At 47.3% G+C, this 17,793-nt stretch overlaps 7 protein-coding genes across 7 annotated transcripts; 3 read left to right on the top strand and 4 right to left on the bottom strand.

Moving 5' to 3' along the window:
* The first annotated feature begins 4,115 nt into the window (after positions 1–4,115).
* On the top strand, positions 4,116–8,009 carry GGS25DRAFT_352318 (uncharacterized protein). Its single transcript, XM_049258057.1, has 3 exons — positions 4,116–4,316; positions 4,390–4,437; positions 4,515–8,009. Exon 3 carries the CDS (start codon positions 4,592–4,594, stop codon positions 7,559–7,561), a length of 2,970 nt encoding a protein of 989 aa, XP_049114359.1. The 5' UTR covers positions 4,116–4,316; positions 4,390–4,437; positions 4,515–4,591; the 3' UTR covers positions 7,562–8,009.
* A 1,368-nt stretch (positions 8,010–9,377) lies between these two features.
* On the bottom strand, positions 9,378–10,131 carry GGS25DRAFT_497618 (uncharacterized protein). The gene has a single exon (XM_049261631.1). It carries the CDS (start codon positions 9,929–9,931, stop codon positions 9,659–9,661), a length of 273 nt encoding a protein of 90 aa, XP_049114360.1. The 5' UTR covers positions 9,932–10,131; the 3' UTR covers positions 9,378–9,658.
* A 363-nt stretch (positions 10,132–10,494) lies between these two features.
* On the bottom strand, positions 10,495–11,607 carry GGS25DRAFT_497619 (uncharacterized protein). The gene is made up of 2 exons (XM_049261632.1): positions 11,589–11,607; positions 10,495–11,415 (listed from the first exon to the last, which is right to left on the bottom strand). The coding sequence occupies exon 2, from the start codon at positions 11,407–11,409 to the stop codon at positions 10,615–10,617; it is 795 nt and encodes a 264-aa protein (XP_049114361.1). The 5' UTR covers positions 11,410–11,415; positions 11,589–11,607; the 3' UTR covers positions 10,495–10,614.
* Positions 11,608–11,815: 208 nt separating this feature from the next.
* On the top strand, positions 11,816–12,218 carry GGS25DRAFT_523371 (uncharacterized protein; the record flags this gene model as incomplete). Its single annotated transcript, XM_049264410.1, has 2 exons — positions 11,816–12,024; positions 12,128–12,218. 2 exons carry the CDS (start codon positions 11,816–11,818, stop codon positions 12,216–12,218), a joined length of 300 nt encoding a protein of 99 aa, XP_049114362.1.
* A 666-nt stretch (positions 12,219–12,884) lies between these two features.
* GGS25DRAFT_497668 (uncharacterized protein) lies at positions 12,885–13,628 on the bottom strand. The gene is made up of 4 exons (XM_049261633.1): positions 13,408–13,628; positions 13,257–13,299; positions 13,125–13,155; positions 12,885–13,032 (listed from the first exon to the last, which is right to left on the bottom strand). The coding sequence occupies exons 1-4, from the start codon at positions 13,429–13,431 to the stop codon at positions 12,948–12,950; spliced, it is 183 nt and encodes a 60-aa protein (XP_049114363.1). The 5' UTR covers positions 13,432–13,628; the 3' UTR covers positions 12,885–12,947.
* Positions 13,629–13,856: 228 nt separating this feature from the next.
* On the top strand, positions 13,857–15,254 carry GGS25DRAFT_523373 (ribosomal protein L22; the record flags this gene model as incomplete). Its single annotated transcript, XM_049264411.1, has 3 exons — positions 13,857–13,899; positions 14,042–14,944; positions 15,115–15,254. The coding sequence occupies 3 exons, from the start codon at positions 13,857–13,859 to the stop codon at positions 15,252–15,254; spliced, it is 1,086 nt and encodes a 361-aa protein (XP_049114364.1).
* A 314-nt stretch (positions 15,255–15,568) lies between these two features.
* On the bottom strand, positions 15,569–17,759 carry GGS25DRAFT_352655 (uncharacterized protein). Its single transcript, XM_049258058.1, has 4 exons — positions 17,338–17,759; positions 17,003–17,192; positions 16,665–16,921; positions 15,569–16,607 (listed from the first exon to the last, which is right to left on the bottom strand). Exons 1-4 carry the CDS (start codon positions 17,425–17,427, stop codon positions 16,143–16,145), a joined length of 1,002 nt encoding a protein of 333 aa, XP_049114365.1. The 5' UTR covers positions 17,428–17,759; the 3' UTR covers positions 15,569–16,142.
* Positions 17,760–17,793: the final 34 nt, after the last annotated feature.

Raw genomic sequence — 17,793 nt, forward strand, 5'->3', positions numbered from 1 at the left:
AACAGACAAGTCCTACAAAGGCAATATCGACCTGCAAGCCTGACCATCGTGAGGGTGTCTATCCACCTTATTCAAAACTTGACAAGTAATCAGGTAGGGTAGTCTCAAATCTCTTGGACTCTTTATAGCATACCTAAATGAGCTGGCAGGTAGGCAATATTCTGAGGTTCGTCGAAGCGTAGGGTTGCGTTTGGGAAATCGGATGTACAACTCTGCATGGTTCTTTTACATACCCCAGGCTGTTAGCCATCTGGGAATTGCCCACGGCAAGAAACGAGCGGGAGGAGAATGGATACTGGGTAGCAGGATAGGGCGGCCAATGATGTTTAATTAATAGCAGGAGAACGAACCAGATCGTGAAGCTTCATTCGTGTCAACGTCACCTCTACTCATTAATATTTGGAGATTTGGCCGCCCATTGCTATGTAGCGGTTAAATACCGTGCTGCTTCCTACCTACCTACATAACATACATATCAAGATATAATAGTTATGTATCAGTAATCGAGGTACCTATGTACTGAGTACTGAAGAAGCAGCACATGTATTGAGTAACCCTACATACTGGCTCATTTACCGGTCTGACGTCGAGGATACCCAACTCTGTACAAGTACTATCGGTCGGTAACGATATCAGTTTGTTGCATTTGCTCACTTCGTTTTCCATTAGTACATACCAACAACGAAGACGTGAGACTATCTTCTAGGGATCGCCAGGAGCTACACACCTCTACACACCTACACACACACACAATTCGGGACTTAAGCAAGGGGCCGTTTGAGAGTCAGATGTTAGACCGGATTACTTCCTTCTAGAAGCGATCTATAATAGGCAGGTATATGTATACCTGTCAGCCTATTCTTGTCGAATGGAGATCCCAAGCTTCTAAAACAGCAGGTTAGATATTAATGCCTCATCCGGTAACTATGCGCCTTTCATGGCCAAGCAAATTGGAAGATCTTTAGCTTTTGGGGGATGTTTGGTTTCGAATCGATACCGAATATAGCCAAGGTGATAAACCTATACCTACAGTACGTATTGTACACAGACACCTAACACATCCAGTACACCTAGCACCATGGATGCGAGCATTTCTAATTCCATGTGTAGTATGCATTTGTAGATCATATTGACTCGTGAGGATTCGTGGCCTGCCTTACATAGTATTGGCCTTTGACAATACATGCACTGCGCATTGCATCTGCTGTAGCAGTACTATGTACATACTTACCTACATACATACACACATCGTATGTATGTGGTATTAGCAGTAGAATGTAGTAGCCTAACCTTAGTAGGTAGGATTTTTTTTTATGTAGACTGAATCTGACTGATGGATCAGAGCATTATAGTCTGATTAAAGTGATCGACGGTCGAGGCGGTCAAATGTAGTCAAGCTTCACGCACTTGTAGACACCTCAATCATAGCGGAGAATTTGGCCAGCAGGCCAGCAGGCCAGCCTTGACAAGCAGACCCAAGTTGACAGGGACGATGAAACCTGCAAGACTTCGATGGACGAGGTCTAGAACAGATTGGCGTAATCACGTTGACATCCAGATCTACCGCAAAAGATTTAGCTGCGCAGATCCGCATTGACAATTCCCCAGCGGATTCGCAGATTAAAAGTACGAATACGTAGCCGTTTGCGTACGGACCTACATACTAATTATGATCGTAACGAAACTCCACTAGATGTTCCAATGGTTGGTAGGTTGGTAAGCTATTATTGTTCGGTGTCTGTGTGTTCTTGTCCTGGGCCTACACTTGTTGATGTGTTATGTTTATGGGTAGAAATAATAATAGGTAGGTAGGTAGGTAGGTAGGTAGGTAGGTAGGTAGGTAGTTAATGTGAAATAACTAAATAGAATAAAATAAAATGGTGAACCTCGGTACTATGTATGTAAGGATTGGCTGACTTATTAATATACTCCATGACATGCATGTGCACCATATGTACATTTAATACTAACTACCTAGATACATAGCAGGTATGCAACCTAATGTAGAATATATATGAACGTATTGGGTATTATTGACGAGAAAGGCTAACGGTTGGTGGGGTAAGAACCTTGGATGATGTTCAAAAAGCCAAAAAGCCATTCACGTTGCTCTTACTGCTTAAGCGCCTTGTAACAATGCAGTAGCTGCGGCTCATCGCATACGAAGGTTGTGGCCAAAAGTTTAGACCAAGATATACCTCAGCCCCACAGTGCGCCACTCTTTTTCGGGCTTCTACCAATAATAGGTATACATTTAACGTCAAGTCCCCCACAACCCTTAAAAATATAGCACCTTATAGCACACTTAAACGCTATAATGTGTTATAAACTTAAAGCCTTCAGTCCTAAACAATTGACAGACGGGCCTGTTAACAACCTTAGATTATTATATAAATACTTACATTAATTTAATAAAGAAAAAAATTACAAAAATTTCTATTATTAAATAAACTAATTAAATAACGTAATGATGTATTTAATATTTATTAGATAAACTTATAAGGCTTTATAGGTAGGTAGGTATGTTGGCGATGATATTTCCTACAGTGGTAGAAAAGTGGAGGAACTGTGGGGCTGAGGTATATCTTGGTCTAAACTTTTGGCCACAGCCTTCGTACGCCCCTCCCCATTATATCATCAGTATCTAGGTATTAGGTACATATACGCAGTAGGTACTAGGTATCTACATAGTATCCATCGTTGTCGAACTTCGATGCGAACTGCAACTACTAAATAGTATAATTAAAAGCTATGTAATAGTATATGTGTAGGGCTGTTAGGTAGTTAGGTGGGTAGTTAAATTTGAGAGTTTAGTTCAATGTTCATCAATTGCTATGTCGCGTCACTAAGAAATGATCGGCAATATCTTTTACTAAAAGGAGGCAGAGGAGCTTCGAAAAGAACAACTTCAACATCCCTGAACAGTGCTTGCTTCCATGTGGTTTGGATTACAAAAGGAAACTCTTTTTTTCAACTAACCTAACATATTGAGAAATGGAGAGTAGGAAACGAACATTAAAAATAAAGATGTTACTATTAACCCAGCCACTGAATTGGGGGTAACTATTATGGACTCCATCTCAGATGTAGTTAATAGTAGTTACTTCCAAGTAGTTACCTATTGTACCTAATTTTTATTCTTTTTTTCCTTGTCTCACCCCTCCCCTGTACGATTAGTGGACAATAAGGTATCCACCCCCAGCTTCTATGTCCTTCTTTCTTTCTCTCGCTCTTCAACGCCTTCTCATTCCCTTGCTCCTTCTATAGATACATATACATCAATAGTAATGTGCATTGCCATGATAAAAGCTCAAGTATATACATAATACTATGTATCTAAGGTTAATTAGGTTCACCAACCTTAACATTGTGTCATTATCGTTTTCATGCATGAATACGTATCTTCATTCTTACTTTGTAGTATATCTTAGCCTCGTTATTAGATTGATCGCACATGCATGCATGTGTTTAAGAAAATCCCTGTTGAAGAATCCTTGCTCTACACGTACCGTTACCTTTATTACTACGTACATACTAGTACAGCTTATTTTACCTTTACCTTTAACTACCTTTACCTTTACCTCTACCACGTCCACGTCCACCAGTGCTCTTACCTTAACATTGAACCTCACCTTACCCTGCCCTTGACCTGCATATTACAACTGTACACACTTCCTAATTTTGACTTCTCCATTTGCCTGCCGCTTGTCAATCTCTCTTGTAACCTGTGACCAGGACCAACCTACTAATATAGGTACTACTAGTAGTACATACATACCCTAGGTATCTAATGTACATCAACCTAACTTCTTGCTAGGTAACATTGAACTACATACCTAGTACCTAGCTACATACAGTGGATAACCCAGCCCTAGCTTGTCAAGTCTGTGTTCAATATCTTCCACCTGGTATCCTATCTCATCCAACCCAACCCAATCCCAATAATACCTACCTTATAACTCTTGTACATATATCATACATACCTCCACTGCGCTACTCTTACTACTACTACTCTTACTATTACTCTTATTGAATTTGTCTAAACCTACTGGTCTTTCTCATCTACTTATTTCTTATTCACCTCGATATACCCGTGTGACCTTCCTCGTCACCGACCGTTGAAAATCGTCCAGTCATCTCAGATTAATCGTATATCCAGACCCCCTGGCCTCCCTTTTTTTTTCTTGGTATCGGTGGATTCATCCTCTCTTGGCTTTACGACAACATTTGCCCGAACGCGGATTGCCAAGCCTAACAGCTCCTAGCCCTAGTGATACAAATGTTACAAATCCCAGCATACCAACATAGCTAAAATTGTACTTTATGTCACGTCTTTGACTACATAAGACAAACCGCGTTGGCTGACATCGAGCCTGTTGCTACCTTGAGCATGTCGTAGGAACCAGTACTCCGGACAGCAAAGTTGGGGAAAAAAAAGTAAGCAATCCGCCAATTATCTTGGATGATTAGCTCTCTATAGCTATACCTGTCCTAACGTAGGTATGACTTAGTAGAGCTATTTGAATCGTTTTTACGCAAGTTCTCCGGAAATAGTGTCGCGGTTGTCACGGTCGTCACAGCTGTCACAACCATGTTTCCTATAGACAGGAGCTTGCTCCCGTCTTTGACAACTAACAGGGCCTTGATCGTGCTCGACCCTCAAAATGACTTCCTAGATGAAGAAGGCGCCCTGCCTGTCAAGATCCCCATGGATCTTCCGGACCGGATAGCAGATTTCGCAACCTCATTCCGGCAGAGCGGTGGCTATGTCATTTGGGCATGTAGCCAATTCGAAAGATCGCGATCTACCCTAGACGAGGTCATCTTAACCTCGGAAAGGCCGGGGCTTTCTCGAGGTCCAGACCAGTCGCGCGGCCGTCGTCGGCAAATGTCACCACAGGTCGTCCAACCGTGTGAGTGTCCGGAGGCCTTCTTAACGCAGGAAAGTTCAAATTTGCCCAAATGTGTTCGGCCAGGTACCTTCGGCATAGATGTGCATCCCATCATCAAGGCGGCTATTGGACCGAAGGACTACTCGCTCGTGAAGACTCACTACTCGGCTTTCAAATCGGAACAGCTGCTTCGTTTCCTACGGATGAGGCTTGTTACGGAGCTATTCATATGCGGGTCTATGACCAATATCAGTGTCATGGCTACCGCCGTTGATGCTGCAAGCCATGGATATACGATCACGATCGTCGACGATTGCTGCGGTTACCAAAATATGATGCGGCATCGTAATGCTATCAAGGAAATCGCAAACACGACGGGCTGCGAAGTTTCAAAGGCACAAGATATTTTGGCTACGCATACCCCTAAAGTGAAGGGTTCTAGGAGATTAGGTGATAGGCCGGGGATTTCTGCAGCTGGCAGGTACTCCACTGTACGTCGTGCTGGGGGAGAGGATGAGTCTACTACGTCCTTGACCTCAGAAATTCAATCGTCGTTTGAGGACCTGTCGCTAAGTCATCAGCGTGCAGCCGATTCTTCCGGCCCCGAGCCATCTGCGCAAGATCTCAACGTACCGATTCAACCCATGGTGACCGCGAAAGAATCGAATGTCGAGTTGATAGCATCGAAATCGCCGAAGTCGGATGATGACTCACCCAACAGTCATCGCGTTGACAATGAGAGTGTTGCGCCGAACTCCACGTGTAATGAAGAAAGCACGCCACATCCAGCGCCGAACAATGATCTTGTCTCTGGAGAGAATGCAGCAGATACAAGCCAATTATTACCAACTACAGATGAAAAAGAGGAAGCAGCAGTTTCAAAGTTAGATCGTGTAAAAGACGAGGAAACCCTGATATCAGCAGCAGTAGCAGAAGCTAGTGATCCTAGGCCTTCTGAAGAGAGCCAAATAGACTCAGTGAAGACCACGAACGAAATTTCGAGTGAGGTATCGAAGGAAAACAGCTTGGAACAAACGGAAGAGGAACAAGCGGAAGAGCCAACGACCGATGATAATACCGAAGCGAAAAATAATAAAATGAACTCTCAAGACGCTATAAGAGAGAGTGAGCCTCTATGTGAGGGTGACACTAAGGTGATTTACGATGTCCTACCAAAGCCACTGTCCGACAACATATTTGAGAAGATAAGAGATGAGGTGCGATGGCAACGAATGATGCACCAAGGTGGTGAAGTACCACGGCTTGTTGCCGTCCAGGGTCAAATCGAACAGGATGGTACCATGCCAATATACCGTCACCCATCGGACGAGTCACCTCCCCTATTAAAGTTTTCTCCCACCATACTCGAGGTTAAGGAAGTCGTTGAGAAGCAACTAGGACATCCTTTGAATCACGTCCTGATTCAATTTTATCGCGATGGCAATGACTATATCTCGGAACATAGCGACAAGACCCTGGATATAGTCAAAGGCAGCTATATTGCTAACGTGAGTCTGGGAGCGGAAAGAACCATGACGTTCCGAACGAAGCGGCAACCGAAAAGCAAAGCATCGGCGGATGCAAATCCTTCTGCCGGACCAAAACGCCAGGTAGAGCGTGCACGTCTCCCTCACAACTCGCTATGCAAGGTGGGATTGAAGACCAACATGCGGTGGCTTCATAGCATTCGCCAAGATAAGAGGCTGGACCGCGAAAAAACGAGCGAGGAGTTAGCCTATGATGGTGGCCGTATCTCATTGACATTTAGGCAGATAGGAACCTACCTAGACCGAGATAACCGACTGATATGGGGACAAGGAGCTACGTCGAAGATTAAAGAGGAGGCGAGGCAGGTGATTAATGGACAGACGCCAGAAGCGGTCATGATGCTGCAGGGATTTGGCAGAGAGAACCAGTTGACCGAATTCGACTGGAACAAATACTACGGCAATGGCTTCGATATCTTGCACATTTCCACCGCGCCTCGGTTATTCCTGTCGTCAGATCCGGTTGTCAATATGCGTATTCAGCTCATGTTGGCGGAGTATGGGATCAACTACGCCCGAGGGAACATGTCACCACTTTTCCACTGGAAAGAGACTAAATCTGGGAAGGACGTGTGGGGTGTCCCAGAAGAGCTTCCAATTAAGTTTGTCGATAACGACTTGGCGAAGACTATTGTCGAGGGTGGAGTCGCCATTATGATATATATCGACCGCGTCTATAACCGGCAAGGGCAAGATGAGAATCGATCCAGAAGGGATATCGCGAAGGAGTATACCCTGTTTCAAAAGGGGCTATATCTCTTCGAGAAGCTTAGGGCCGCTCCTAACACTAAGGCCTTCGAAGCTGCCGAACTCAACGTCTGGGAGCAATATGCTGCGGAAGGTGATGAATTCATCGCAGGCCCTACCATGTCTTTAGCCGACTACGCATTCTGGCCGGTTCTCAACGCCATTGTTAGAGTACCGGGGCAGTACGACTTTGGGGTTGGTGAGACTGGGTTCAAAAATCTCAAGAAGTACCACGACCGCATCGCGGCGCGGGATTCGGGTCAAAAAGTCCTAGTCCTTACTGCTAGAGGTACTCGGCAGATATCTGATGATTCTAATGCCGCCGCACCTGTGTCTACCCCTCACACTCCCACTCCCACGCCAGCCGCCATATAGTGACAGGATTTATCGAAGAACATTATAGAAAATGAGACGAGTAATGCGGGTTCCTCTTTTTTTCTCTTCTGGTTTTGTAATTTTTTTTTCTTTCCTTTTGGCATAGACAATAAGGGGAGCATTTGCATGTGATTGAGCGCTCGCGATTTTTCCAGCATAGCAGTGGATGGTACGCATATAACTTATTTAAACGACTTGGCTTATAATATGGTTCGATTTTCTTTGGAACGTCTCAGATGACAGTGGATGAGGATAGGGAGGTGATTGGATATCTTGTATGAATGGATTCTGTAAGAGGGGGACTAGCTAATATAGTAGTAGTTGGACATATAGCTTGCCTGCCTGTTTAACTCGATGCATGCTTGGGTATCTATTAGGATATACCTATTAAGACAGTAGCTAAAGAGACATCTAACTTACTGAATGTGAATCTTGATCATCCCGAGAGCTTACGTGAAAGGGAATTCAGTGAGATGGGTTGATTTTGGGTACTTAGATATACATCTCGCGATACTAGTTCTTATCTTAATATCTAGCCACTCTACCTAACTATATGACAAAAGAATAGACTGGCATGTAAGTTGTAACTATCTCCATACCTACTTTGCATAGCCTAGCTTATATGCCAATAGTATTAGTGCATACACCTACGTATATATGTACTTACATATGTATACCTACCTACATACCTAGATATGAAGAGATCCACAACACGATAAAAACCACTAACTATAAGCTCCAAAAAAGACCAAAAAAAACAAAAAAAAACATACAACACCAGGGATTCGCTGGTCGTCACCGACCCAACTACTGATCTGGCGGTATTCGGCTTATCTATGGGAGAGCGGACGGGATCCCGAGTTTTCCGAATCCTATGGTCGTATGTGATGGTTTGACGGACTATTGTGGTTTATATACCTAGTATCTATTTTCGTTGTGTGCGTGCGTGAGGCGGGCCCCGCTTTTCGGATGTGCTGTCGATTTTGTCACGGTTAAGTTAGTTACTTACATTGAATGATTACTACTACTACTACTATTACCTACATAGTTAGGTACCAAGGTGAACAAATCACGGGGGCATGCATTTGTAAATCTACATACATGTATGTAGCCCTGCCCGCTCTACGCAGCCGAGCGCCATTACCGGCAGCGACGACTACGTACTCTCGCGCTAGTCATCGCGGCGCGCGGACGACCGGTGCTGTGTTCTCGTGATAGTTATCATTTACGCCAGCGGCGGTAACTATATACGAAGCGTTTACCGTTTAACTAATAGTTAGTTACTGATTAGTACCGTGCATCTATAGTACTATATAGTATTGGCCTGGTCGGGAGGGGTGATGGGACGGAGCTATGTATGTACCTAGTTGTACTAGTTGTAAGTTTGTGGTTGTGGCGCGGGCCGAGAATGTCTATTGTCGAGGTGGAAATGCGGAGAGTTATCGCGACCTATGCACGCGATTGGCGTTTTGTTAATAGTTACGTGAGGGGGAGGTTTCGGCGGTGCTGTTTGTCGTGCAGCTTGAAGGTGATAAGAAGTTGGTGTTGCTGTTTTATGAAGACTGATGATAATAATGGTGAGGATGAATAAAAGAGGCAAGCTAAGTTGCGGTGTAGAATCCAAGGGGGGCGTGCTGCGACGACGAGGCTATCCATCTTATCCGTATTAAATTACATTCAAAGTGAATTGTTACGATGTTACGATATATTAACTAAGGTAAAAGGGGTATTTTTTGACCCCCCCACCCCCTGGAAACAGACTGTTGGTGAATGGATAGCTGACCAGGTCCACTCTGGCTCAATCAAAAGCCAGGGATTCTCAGGGGGCCCATATTTTATATATAAATTTGATTTGCGCCCATCAAGTTTCCTGCCAACTTTGCCCTCTTGAACCTAATAATGTTCTACTACTTCAACTTTGGCAATATTAACAATTGAGGTACTATTGTACTGTTATGTTATGTAGTCTAGACGTGCTGATCTAAATTTCATCCCCCTCCCCCCCGCGCACTCCATGTCTTGCTCCAGCAATCACAACCCTCTAATAACTAACTCCTCATTAATAATACCACCTGATAACATGGCATCCCCCACGCCCTACAAGACCAAATACACGCAATCCGCGCTGGACTCGGCCGTCGCCGCCGTGCGCGCGGGGCACTCCTTCCGCCAAGCCGCGAGCGACTGGCGGGTGCCGCGGTCCACGCTCATCGGGCGCGTGCGGGGGTCGCAGCCCGCCGACAAGGCGCACAAGGTCCAGCAGCGCCTGACCCCGCAGCAGGAGACGGAGCTGACGGCCTGGATACGGGCGCAGAGCGCGCAGGGCCGCGCGCCCACGCACGCGCAGATCCGCGCCACGGTCGTCCGCATCCTGCGCGCGAACCACGACCACCGGCCCCTGGGCAAGAAGTGGGTCGAGGCCTTCCTGGCGCGGAACAAGCCGTTCAAGCGGGTCCCGCTGGACCCGGCGCGGGACGTGGACGTGGGCGATAGCGGGATACCGAGGCAGGCTCCCAGGAGGAATGCTGGGCTGGACGCGTCGGTGATAGAGATAAGCAGTGATGATGATAATGGTGGTGGTGGTGGTGGTGGTGGTGAGGAGGATTTCAATAATAATCGGCCCAGGACGAAGCTGGAGAAGATATTAAACCCGTTTAGGATTAGCAGAGAGGTTCTATTGGCGGGCTACGACGAGTTGTGCTCCGAGTGGCAGTTGCAGTTTCGCTAGCCAATCGGAAGCTTGATAATTGATAAATTTATAATTTATCATTTTACATAAGTATGTAACATAACTCTACGTGTGGGGTTGCTGAGTAATTAAGATGGCTTGTTAGGCGGCGGATACCGGTACTTTCCCCTAAGCTGCTTAAGAGGTAAATCGCATAAGAGGATTTGATATGCAGTAACCTTTGATTTATGATTTTAGACGGTGTAGCATTAATGTATCGACTTCAAGATCATGATCTTATGATAGATATCAGGTGTCTAGGTTAGGTGGGAAGTGATTCATGCAAAACCACCATTCAAATACGAGCCACATAACTATGTAGACATCATCCATCTTTCCACGTATACCGTCCAACCCCTGACCCCGCCACCCACCCCGCCGCTTCGACAGCCCGCCTTCTCTGTTCCCTATCGCGCAATGCTTCTTCCACACTAATCCCCGCGGGAAACCCAGGAACCTCCTCACGTTCCACCCGGAGCCAGCCCTTCCACCCCGCGTTCACGTCGCCCTTAGTTGCACTGCTCGCGTGAGGGCCCGTTCCGCTCCCACCACCGATCACCACCGTGCCCCACCATTTCCGCGCCCGGCTCCCGTGCGCCCCGTACACCATCCACTGCTCCGCTGCAGCTACCGCCGCCCTTACTTGTTCCTGGCCCCGCGCTGGTCGGTAGACGTGGACATGCCTTAGATCAGATACCCGGGCGGGATAACTACTGCTGTCACTGCCACTAGTATCTGTAATCTTAGTTACATTAGTAGTAGAAGAAGAAACGAGACGAGTAAGATCGAAACGGTTCTCGGCATCTACCACCACGACTGTATAATTATGCGGCTCGGCGATGAGGACGGAGATCAGGTGGTACAGCAGCGGCAGGTAGCGCCCGCTGAGGGAAAGAAGCGGCGGCGGGGCGGACTGGTTTAGCTTGTGGTGGCGGGCTGCAATGCTAGCGAGGGCCGGGATGGGGATGTGTGGGCGGAGAGTAGAAGTAGAGGAACCACCGGTGGGTTGAACACGGAGGGAATTAAGGAGCTGGCGATGAGTGAGTAGATATGCTGTTAGTATATATCTGTAACCTAGATGTATGTGTATTGCGCTTCGAGGAGAAAGTATTATAGGCATGTATACCTACAAAGATGCATCTAAGTAAATAAATTGGCAGCGATAAGATAAGATCTAGCCATCCAACCTTCATAACCATCACTTTATATTTTATCCCTTCTCACCCTCCTTCGTACAACTCATCAAAACTTGAATGAATAACATACAGAGAGCAAAAAAAAGGGAAGGTCTAGACATACCTCTTCCAAACTCCCCTCTTCCACCTCACCAAGTAATCTCGCACCAACGTGTTTCGCAACCGCGGGGTCCATCATCAACCGTTTACTGTCTTTCTTTCTTTCTTTCTTTCTTTCTCAAATACTAACCAACTCACTTGCTTGCCTCTCTCATCTCACCACCACCAATCACCACTACCACCACCACTCTATATAATATAATCCGTACAACTAATAATCAATTAAAAACCATGACACCCCCCTGCCGCGTCTTCCCCGCCTCAGAGCTCGAGTCCGAGATCCAGACGACGGACGGACAGCGCCTGCGCAAGGGCGGCGGGCGGATCGACCTGTCGGCGTGCGAGCTGCTCGCGATGGTGCAGTACGAGTGCCAGATCGACCGGCCCGAGCTGGCCAACAGTCCCGTGTGGTGCTGGCCTGTGCAGCGCTGGTTTCGCCGGTATGTTTTTGTTTTATTTTTTTTTGATTGTTTCACCCTGCAGAGATATATATATATGTATGTGTATGTGTGTGTTGTCGGTATTGATGATGAGAATTTCCAGATGTCAAGATAAGAAGGGTGGTAGTTTTATGGTCGAGACTACGATATGGGAGGAGAGCAGGAAAAAGGGAAAAGAAAAAGACAAAGAGTGAGAAGCTTGGTGGGGTCTCGGAGCAGTAGGTAATACAGCGCCTACCTTCTATTCAATGGTCAATGATTCAATGCGAGCAACGAAATGATGTGTACCTATAAATACAATTACTCACTGTATAAGATCCTCATTTTCTCATTTTCTCATTTTCTCATTTTCTGATTGTGTAATAAGTTTTGTATTTTGCATTTTGCATTTACCTAGGTAGGTATGAGTTTATGAGTTTTCCTATACCTGCCTATATGTATTCCACTTATGAATTGCCATCTGATCAAGATAGACTCTGCTTGAATCTAGTAAGATCTCTTACTCTGATGCAAAAGCGACCGAGTATGAACCATGAGCACGGCGAACACATTACCTACCTTCTAACGTCCGTCGTTATGACCGAGTTACGTTATGGCTCACTTGATGAGTTATTATCTGTAGCCTACAAGTCTTTGGCACGAAACGACTTGTATTCTCAGCATTCAGAATCACAGCACACAATTCAACGTGAATAATAAGGCACGGCATATCAACTCTTAGGAAGAATGCTCTAACCTAGGAATTCTGAATTCGATGGGCGAGGTGCTTGTTCGTATAATACAGTTGGCCGTCCCTAGGTATCTTCCAACCGTACCTATCGTCTATCGCATCTCCAACTAACAAAAAAGGATATCGTCGTTTAGTATCGTATGTACTACTCCATGTCTTCTCGGCTTTTCCGATATAATCGATCGATCCTTTCTTATCCTGTTCGAGCAGCACGCTCCTCCTCAAGCTGCTTGTAGAAGTTGTCTCGGCCGTGAGTGCGGGGCATGTGGTATCCGTGCCTTGGAAGTAAGTTAGCACCTATCGCTATATTCTAACAAATCTGATCGTTCTTCTTGTGAGGGGATGGGTGGCTTATAAAGGGTCGTCGTACCAGTATAGGGTACCGAAAGTTACGCCGAGTCCTACAAGTCTGGTTAGAAAACAGTTCAAGCCGTCGCGTTGTGCGAGACAGTAGAGGATGTCGAAAACATGAGAGGGAATAGTTCGTAGAGGGATGGCATACCAAGGGCAATGGCGAGATCAGCGACGAGGCCTCGTCGGAGCATCTAATCATACAATATTAGTACAAGAATCTCGGGCAGAAGGAGACGCATTCTGTAGTGCAATCTGTAGTGCGCCATGTAATTGAATCTACCCCCAGAGAGAATACTTACACCAGTGATAGGTGCAATCGCCATTTCGAAAGATGTAGGTCAGACAAGCGACTGAACAGGTTTGATTAAGTTGGTTGGGCAGTGTGAAATGATATTCGGTATCTCGGCTTTTGGCATTGAAGAGTTGGAAAATGGTTCGATGATGATTCCCCATTTGCGCAAAAGCCTGAGCTAAAGTGTACAAGTCACGTGGGAGGAGTTTGTGGATGCTAGTCTACCCCAGGCTAAGTACATAGTTACATGTACTGTACTAACCTAACAATTTAAAAGCCAACGTCTCTCGGCTAATCATCGGCAAATCGGAGCAAACCGACTTCGACTTTTTTGTCGCTTGAGCCTCAAATTGTCAATTCACCTTCAAACTTTCTTGTACCTACAGCACTAAGCATTACATAGCACTGGCAACCTCAACTCAGACTGCTTGCCATTGACCTCAATCCAAAGCAGTCATGAGTTTGCACCTGCCGGCTAGGCGGGTAGCCACCACCACTGGTATATATATTTACACTTACTTCCTCCCCTCCCCCCTCCAGGGAAGAAAGAGAGAGAGAGAGAGAGAGAGAGAGAGAGAGAGAGAGCTCTCCAAAAACTACGTCACTCAGCTAGCTAATCAATGAAAAACAAAACGAAACAGCTCGGGCAGCAGTTACAGTCGCCGGAAAACCCTCCCTACCTCTCCAATACCTCCAACCCCGAACCCAACGCCGAAATGCCTGGTTCGGCTGGAACCGCAAGAAGGACACCATGTCCGCGCACACCCCGCTAGCCAAGGAGCTGACCCGGCGCGACCGCGAGCAGATAATGGCGAAGCGGAACATGGACCGCACGCAGGGCGCCTCAATCTTCGACGAGGAGATCAAGGACCCGGGGCGGGAGAAGAAGAAGGCCGAGATGGTGGCGCTGGGCAAAGAAGCCGCGGAGGAGGGGGAGGAGGATGAGGAGGCCGTGTTCGAGGACAGCCGCGGCCACGTGCCCTCGGCGGGGACCAAGGTGAAGGAGCACATGGAGCGCGCCGACGACCCGGACCCGCGCTGGCGCGTGCGCTTCCTGCGCAAGAAGGTGATGCAGATGGTGCGCAACCAGGACAAGCCCCTCACGCGCGCCGAGCGCATCCGGCTCACCGAGAAGGACCTCCGCAGCGTGAGCCCGACGCTGCCGACCAGCACCAAGAAGCTCATGTTCCTCTCGCACCAGATCGTCGGCAAGACCGTCGACGACGCCATCACCCAGATGCAGTTCAGCAAGAAGAAGATAGCCCGCGAGGTCAAGTGGCAGCTCGAGGAGGCCAGGGACACCGCCATCGCCGCGCGCGGCATGGGCCTGGGAAGCGGTAGGGGTGCTGCAGCAAAAGCGGCGGCGGGGGGAGCAGAGAAGAAGAAGAGGATGATCCAGACCAAGGACGGCAGGTGGATAGAAGTCCAGGACCCGACGACCCTGTACGTGGACGAGTCGTGGGTAACCAAGGGCCCCTTCAGAGGAATGCGGATCCAGTACCATGCTCGAAGTCGCATGTCTCGAATGTGGAAGCCCACTGCTTGTAAGTCTCTTTCTTTCTTTCTTTTCCCCCCCTTTCCTTTCCTTCCTCGTCACGTATATCCCTCCCTACCTCCCTCCCTCCCTTACCCATCTGCCTACACAACCCCCCTTTTCCACCCCACCTCACAAACTAAGCAACCCCCACTAACACATCACTCCCCCGCGTCCCAGCCATCTCCCTCGTCCTAAAGGAGGAAAAGACCAGGATACGACTACACGAGGAGAGGTTAGCCAAGGAAGCCGAGAAGAAGCCCTGGGTCCATCTACCGAACCGGCCCGTGACGGCACAGCGACCGTACTACAGTTGGTGATCTATCTCATCTCTGGCATGCCAATGCCAACATCAAGCTCGAGATTTTTTTTGGTGTTCTAGGTGCCTTACTACCTAGTAGTACCTAGTTAGGGTAGGTAGGATATAGTACCTAACTATCTACCTACCTACATGTACTATGTAGTATAAGAGATGCATCCATACTGTATGTACCTCTACTCTCTAGCCAGCCGAGACTCGAGAGCGGCTATAGATAATAGGTACTTGTACCTAACCTAGGTGTCTATGACTCTATGCACTGTACATACAATCTACCATCATTGATCATGCCAGGTATCCGTTCGGCACGTGTATTATACTCACTCGGCAGAGAAGGGATCGATTCCGTACCCTAATCAATATTAAGTACATACTACTGGATCTACTCATGTTTCACTTGACAGGAACAATCTTATTTGGGCCCATTGGCCATAAACTACCTGAGACGCAACATCTGAAGAAGGCCTAACCGTGAGGAAGTGCAAAGCATTACATGCAACCACATAATCACCAGGAAACATAGTATTGCCATAGGATGCCACGTAAAAAAGCAAAGTAAGTCTTCGTTCCTATACTTGCATTATCTGCCTTTTCTTTATTACCTAATAAACCCCAGCCTCCCCTTGCGTAAATGGACACATTGGTCAAAGTAGCACGAACTCATTAATCCCCCCTCTCTCATTCAGACTCCCAAGATCAGATCGGAAACATAAGATAGGCTACACGAGCCCTCGTTTTCGACAGTAAATCCCAATTAGGAATGCCGTGGTGGTTAACATGTTTCGTGAACAAAGAACAGGAGATATGAATAATAAAAGTAACCCTAGCAGGACGTATCGAGGTTAAAAGCGAGTCAGGGCTGCAAGTCTTGGGACATGGAATGGTTTCTCTAAATCATGTTACGAGGCTGGGTTCGTGGTAGGAGGTCCTCGTATCGTCGTGCATTTGCGTCAAGCTCGGAAGAGTATGATGCAACAGATGGCGTATACGGGCGTGTTGTAGGCGAGCGGTTTCCTTGAGAACCCTGTGGCGATGGCGTGAACATCTTGGACAATTTCGGGTCGGTCTGGCGCACGTCATCTGCATATTGTCGTCCTGATCCTGGCATAGGCTGGGAAATTTGCATAGTAGGCATACGCCCATTCGCTGCTGCCGTTGCCGCCTTCTTGTTCTTTCCACGGCGCATAAACATGCATAATCCTAGGAGGAGTAATAGGACCACTGCGACACCAGCACCAGCACCAATTCCCGCTCGAGCAGCAACGCTCAAGCCATTGACAGTCGGTTCTTCACTAGTCTCTGCCGAAGAAGCAGTAGTCTGGCTACCAACACCGCTGACGGACGTGGCAGACGACTGGGAAAAATGTTAGAATTTCATTAGCTTCGACCAAAGCCAGTGGAATTAACATACCGAAGTGGCTGGAGTAGACTTTGCAGTAGCTGAAGTAATCAGGGTCGAACCAGAAGTAGCGATACCTGCAGCTGCGGTCGCAGGAGTGGCAGTGCTGGAAGAAGCTGACTCGGATGGCAGACTGGTCGTAGCTGACGTCGCGGCTGCCTCTGTAGCAGTAGTGGTCGGAGCCGTCGCTGGCGCTGCCTCCGTGGTGGGTGCAGGAGCAGCAACCTCTGTGGTCGGCGCAGCAGGAGAGGCAGCAGCAGCAGACGCAGCTATGATGTCAAGTTAGTGACACTTGCCCATTTCATTCCATATCTTACTCTAATCATCAAGCTGGGTTCGTGGTTGCCTACCTTGACACTCCGTAGTACCCCAAGTTTGGGCAAGGGGAAGTTGGGCAGCGGCTTCGGCTCCGCAGACCTGGTTCACGCAGTCACGGATGCCATCAGTAAACGCAGTGGTCTTTCCGCAGACACAGAGGCGATCATTCAATGCACATCCCATAGCGGGGGCGTTCACGAAGACGCCATTGACACAGCCAGACTAATGATAAGATACGAGGTTAGCTGTAAAATATGGACCAGATATACGGAAATAGCAAGGCAAGGGAGCGAAGATGATGAGCAATGAAAGATTCAGTTGGGCTATTCATGAAGCACTATACACAATTGGAATGGATTTAACTTACAGCACAAGGACTTAGGGCGGGATCCTGGGCACCGGTTTGGCCTACAAAGAGGGCGACGAGTGTCGCGATGGTGGTGAATAGCACCTTCATGATTGTGGTTAAATCTCAGAAGGAATAATCGATTTTCAACGAAAAGAGAGTGTTTGGATTGGATTGGTAAAGTACCGAATCGACGGTGTATGAGAAGGTAAAAGTGATAGAAGTAGAAAGTCAGGGTATCTCAGGTTGAAAGTGGCCAAGCTAGCTGGCCGGGTTGTGAAAATTAATGGGAGACGAAAGAAGGAGGCTACAGTCCCACAAGGTAGTGCATAACCTTTCTAATATCGGGAAAGAGTTGGCACCGGCCAGTGAGTAGACAATGATAGGGTGCAAGTGCGTTGAGAGGAGAATATCAAAGTCGGTGTTCACTACCAGGTAGCTCAACCAGCTTGTTGTGTAAGGTGATTCAAATTCGCG

This window comes from Hypoxylon fragiforme (genome assembly GCF_022984875.1).
Source record: "Hypoxylon fragiforme strain CBS 206.31 chromosome Unknown GGS25scaffold_7, whole genome shotgun sequence".
NCBI classification, from domain to species: Eukaryota; Fungi; Ascomycota; class Sordariomycetes; order Xylariales; family Hypoxylaceae; genus Hypoxylon; species Hypoxylon fragiforme.

Coding starts and splice junctions, on each gene's coding strand:
- GGS25DRAFT_352318 (XM_049258057.1), top strand. CDS start 4,592: ATGTTTCCTATAGACAGGAGCTTGCTCCCGTCTTTGACAACTAACAGG.
- GGS25DRAFT_497618 (XM_049261631.1), bottom strand. CDS start 9,931: ATGCGGACGACCGTGGCGCGGATCTGCGCGTGCGTGGGCGCGCGGCCC.
- GGS25DRAFT_497619 (XM_049261632.1), bottom strand. CDS start 11,409: ATGCCTATAATACTTTCTCCTCGAAGCGCAATACACATACATCTAGGT.
- GGS25DRAFT_497668 (XM_049261633.1), bottom strand. CDS start 13,431: ATGGCGATTGCACCTATCACTGGT. Junction 13,300..13,407: donor CGATTGCACCTATCACTGGT/GTAAGTATTCTC, acceptor TTGTATGATTAG/ATGCTCCGACGAGGCCTCGT. Junction 13,033..13,124: donor ACTTTCGGTACCCTATACTG/GTACGACGACCC, acceptor CTTACTTCCAAG/GCACGGATACCACATGCCCC.
- GGS25DRAFT_352655 (XM_049258058.1), bottom strand. CDS start 17,427: ATGAAGGTGCTATTCACCACCATCGCGACACTCGTCGCCCTCTTTGTA. Junction 17,193..17,337: donor CCGCCCTAAGTCCTTGTGCT/GTAAGTTAAATC, acceptor TCTTATCATTAG/TCTGGCTGTGTCAATGGCGT. Junction 16,922..17,002: donor GGGTACTACGGAGTGTCAAG/GTAGGCAACCAC, acceptor TTGACATCATAG/CTGCGTCTGCTGCTGCTGCC.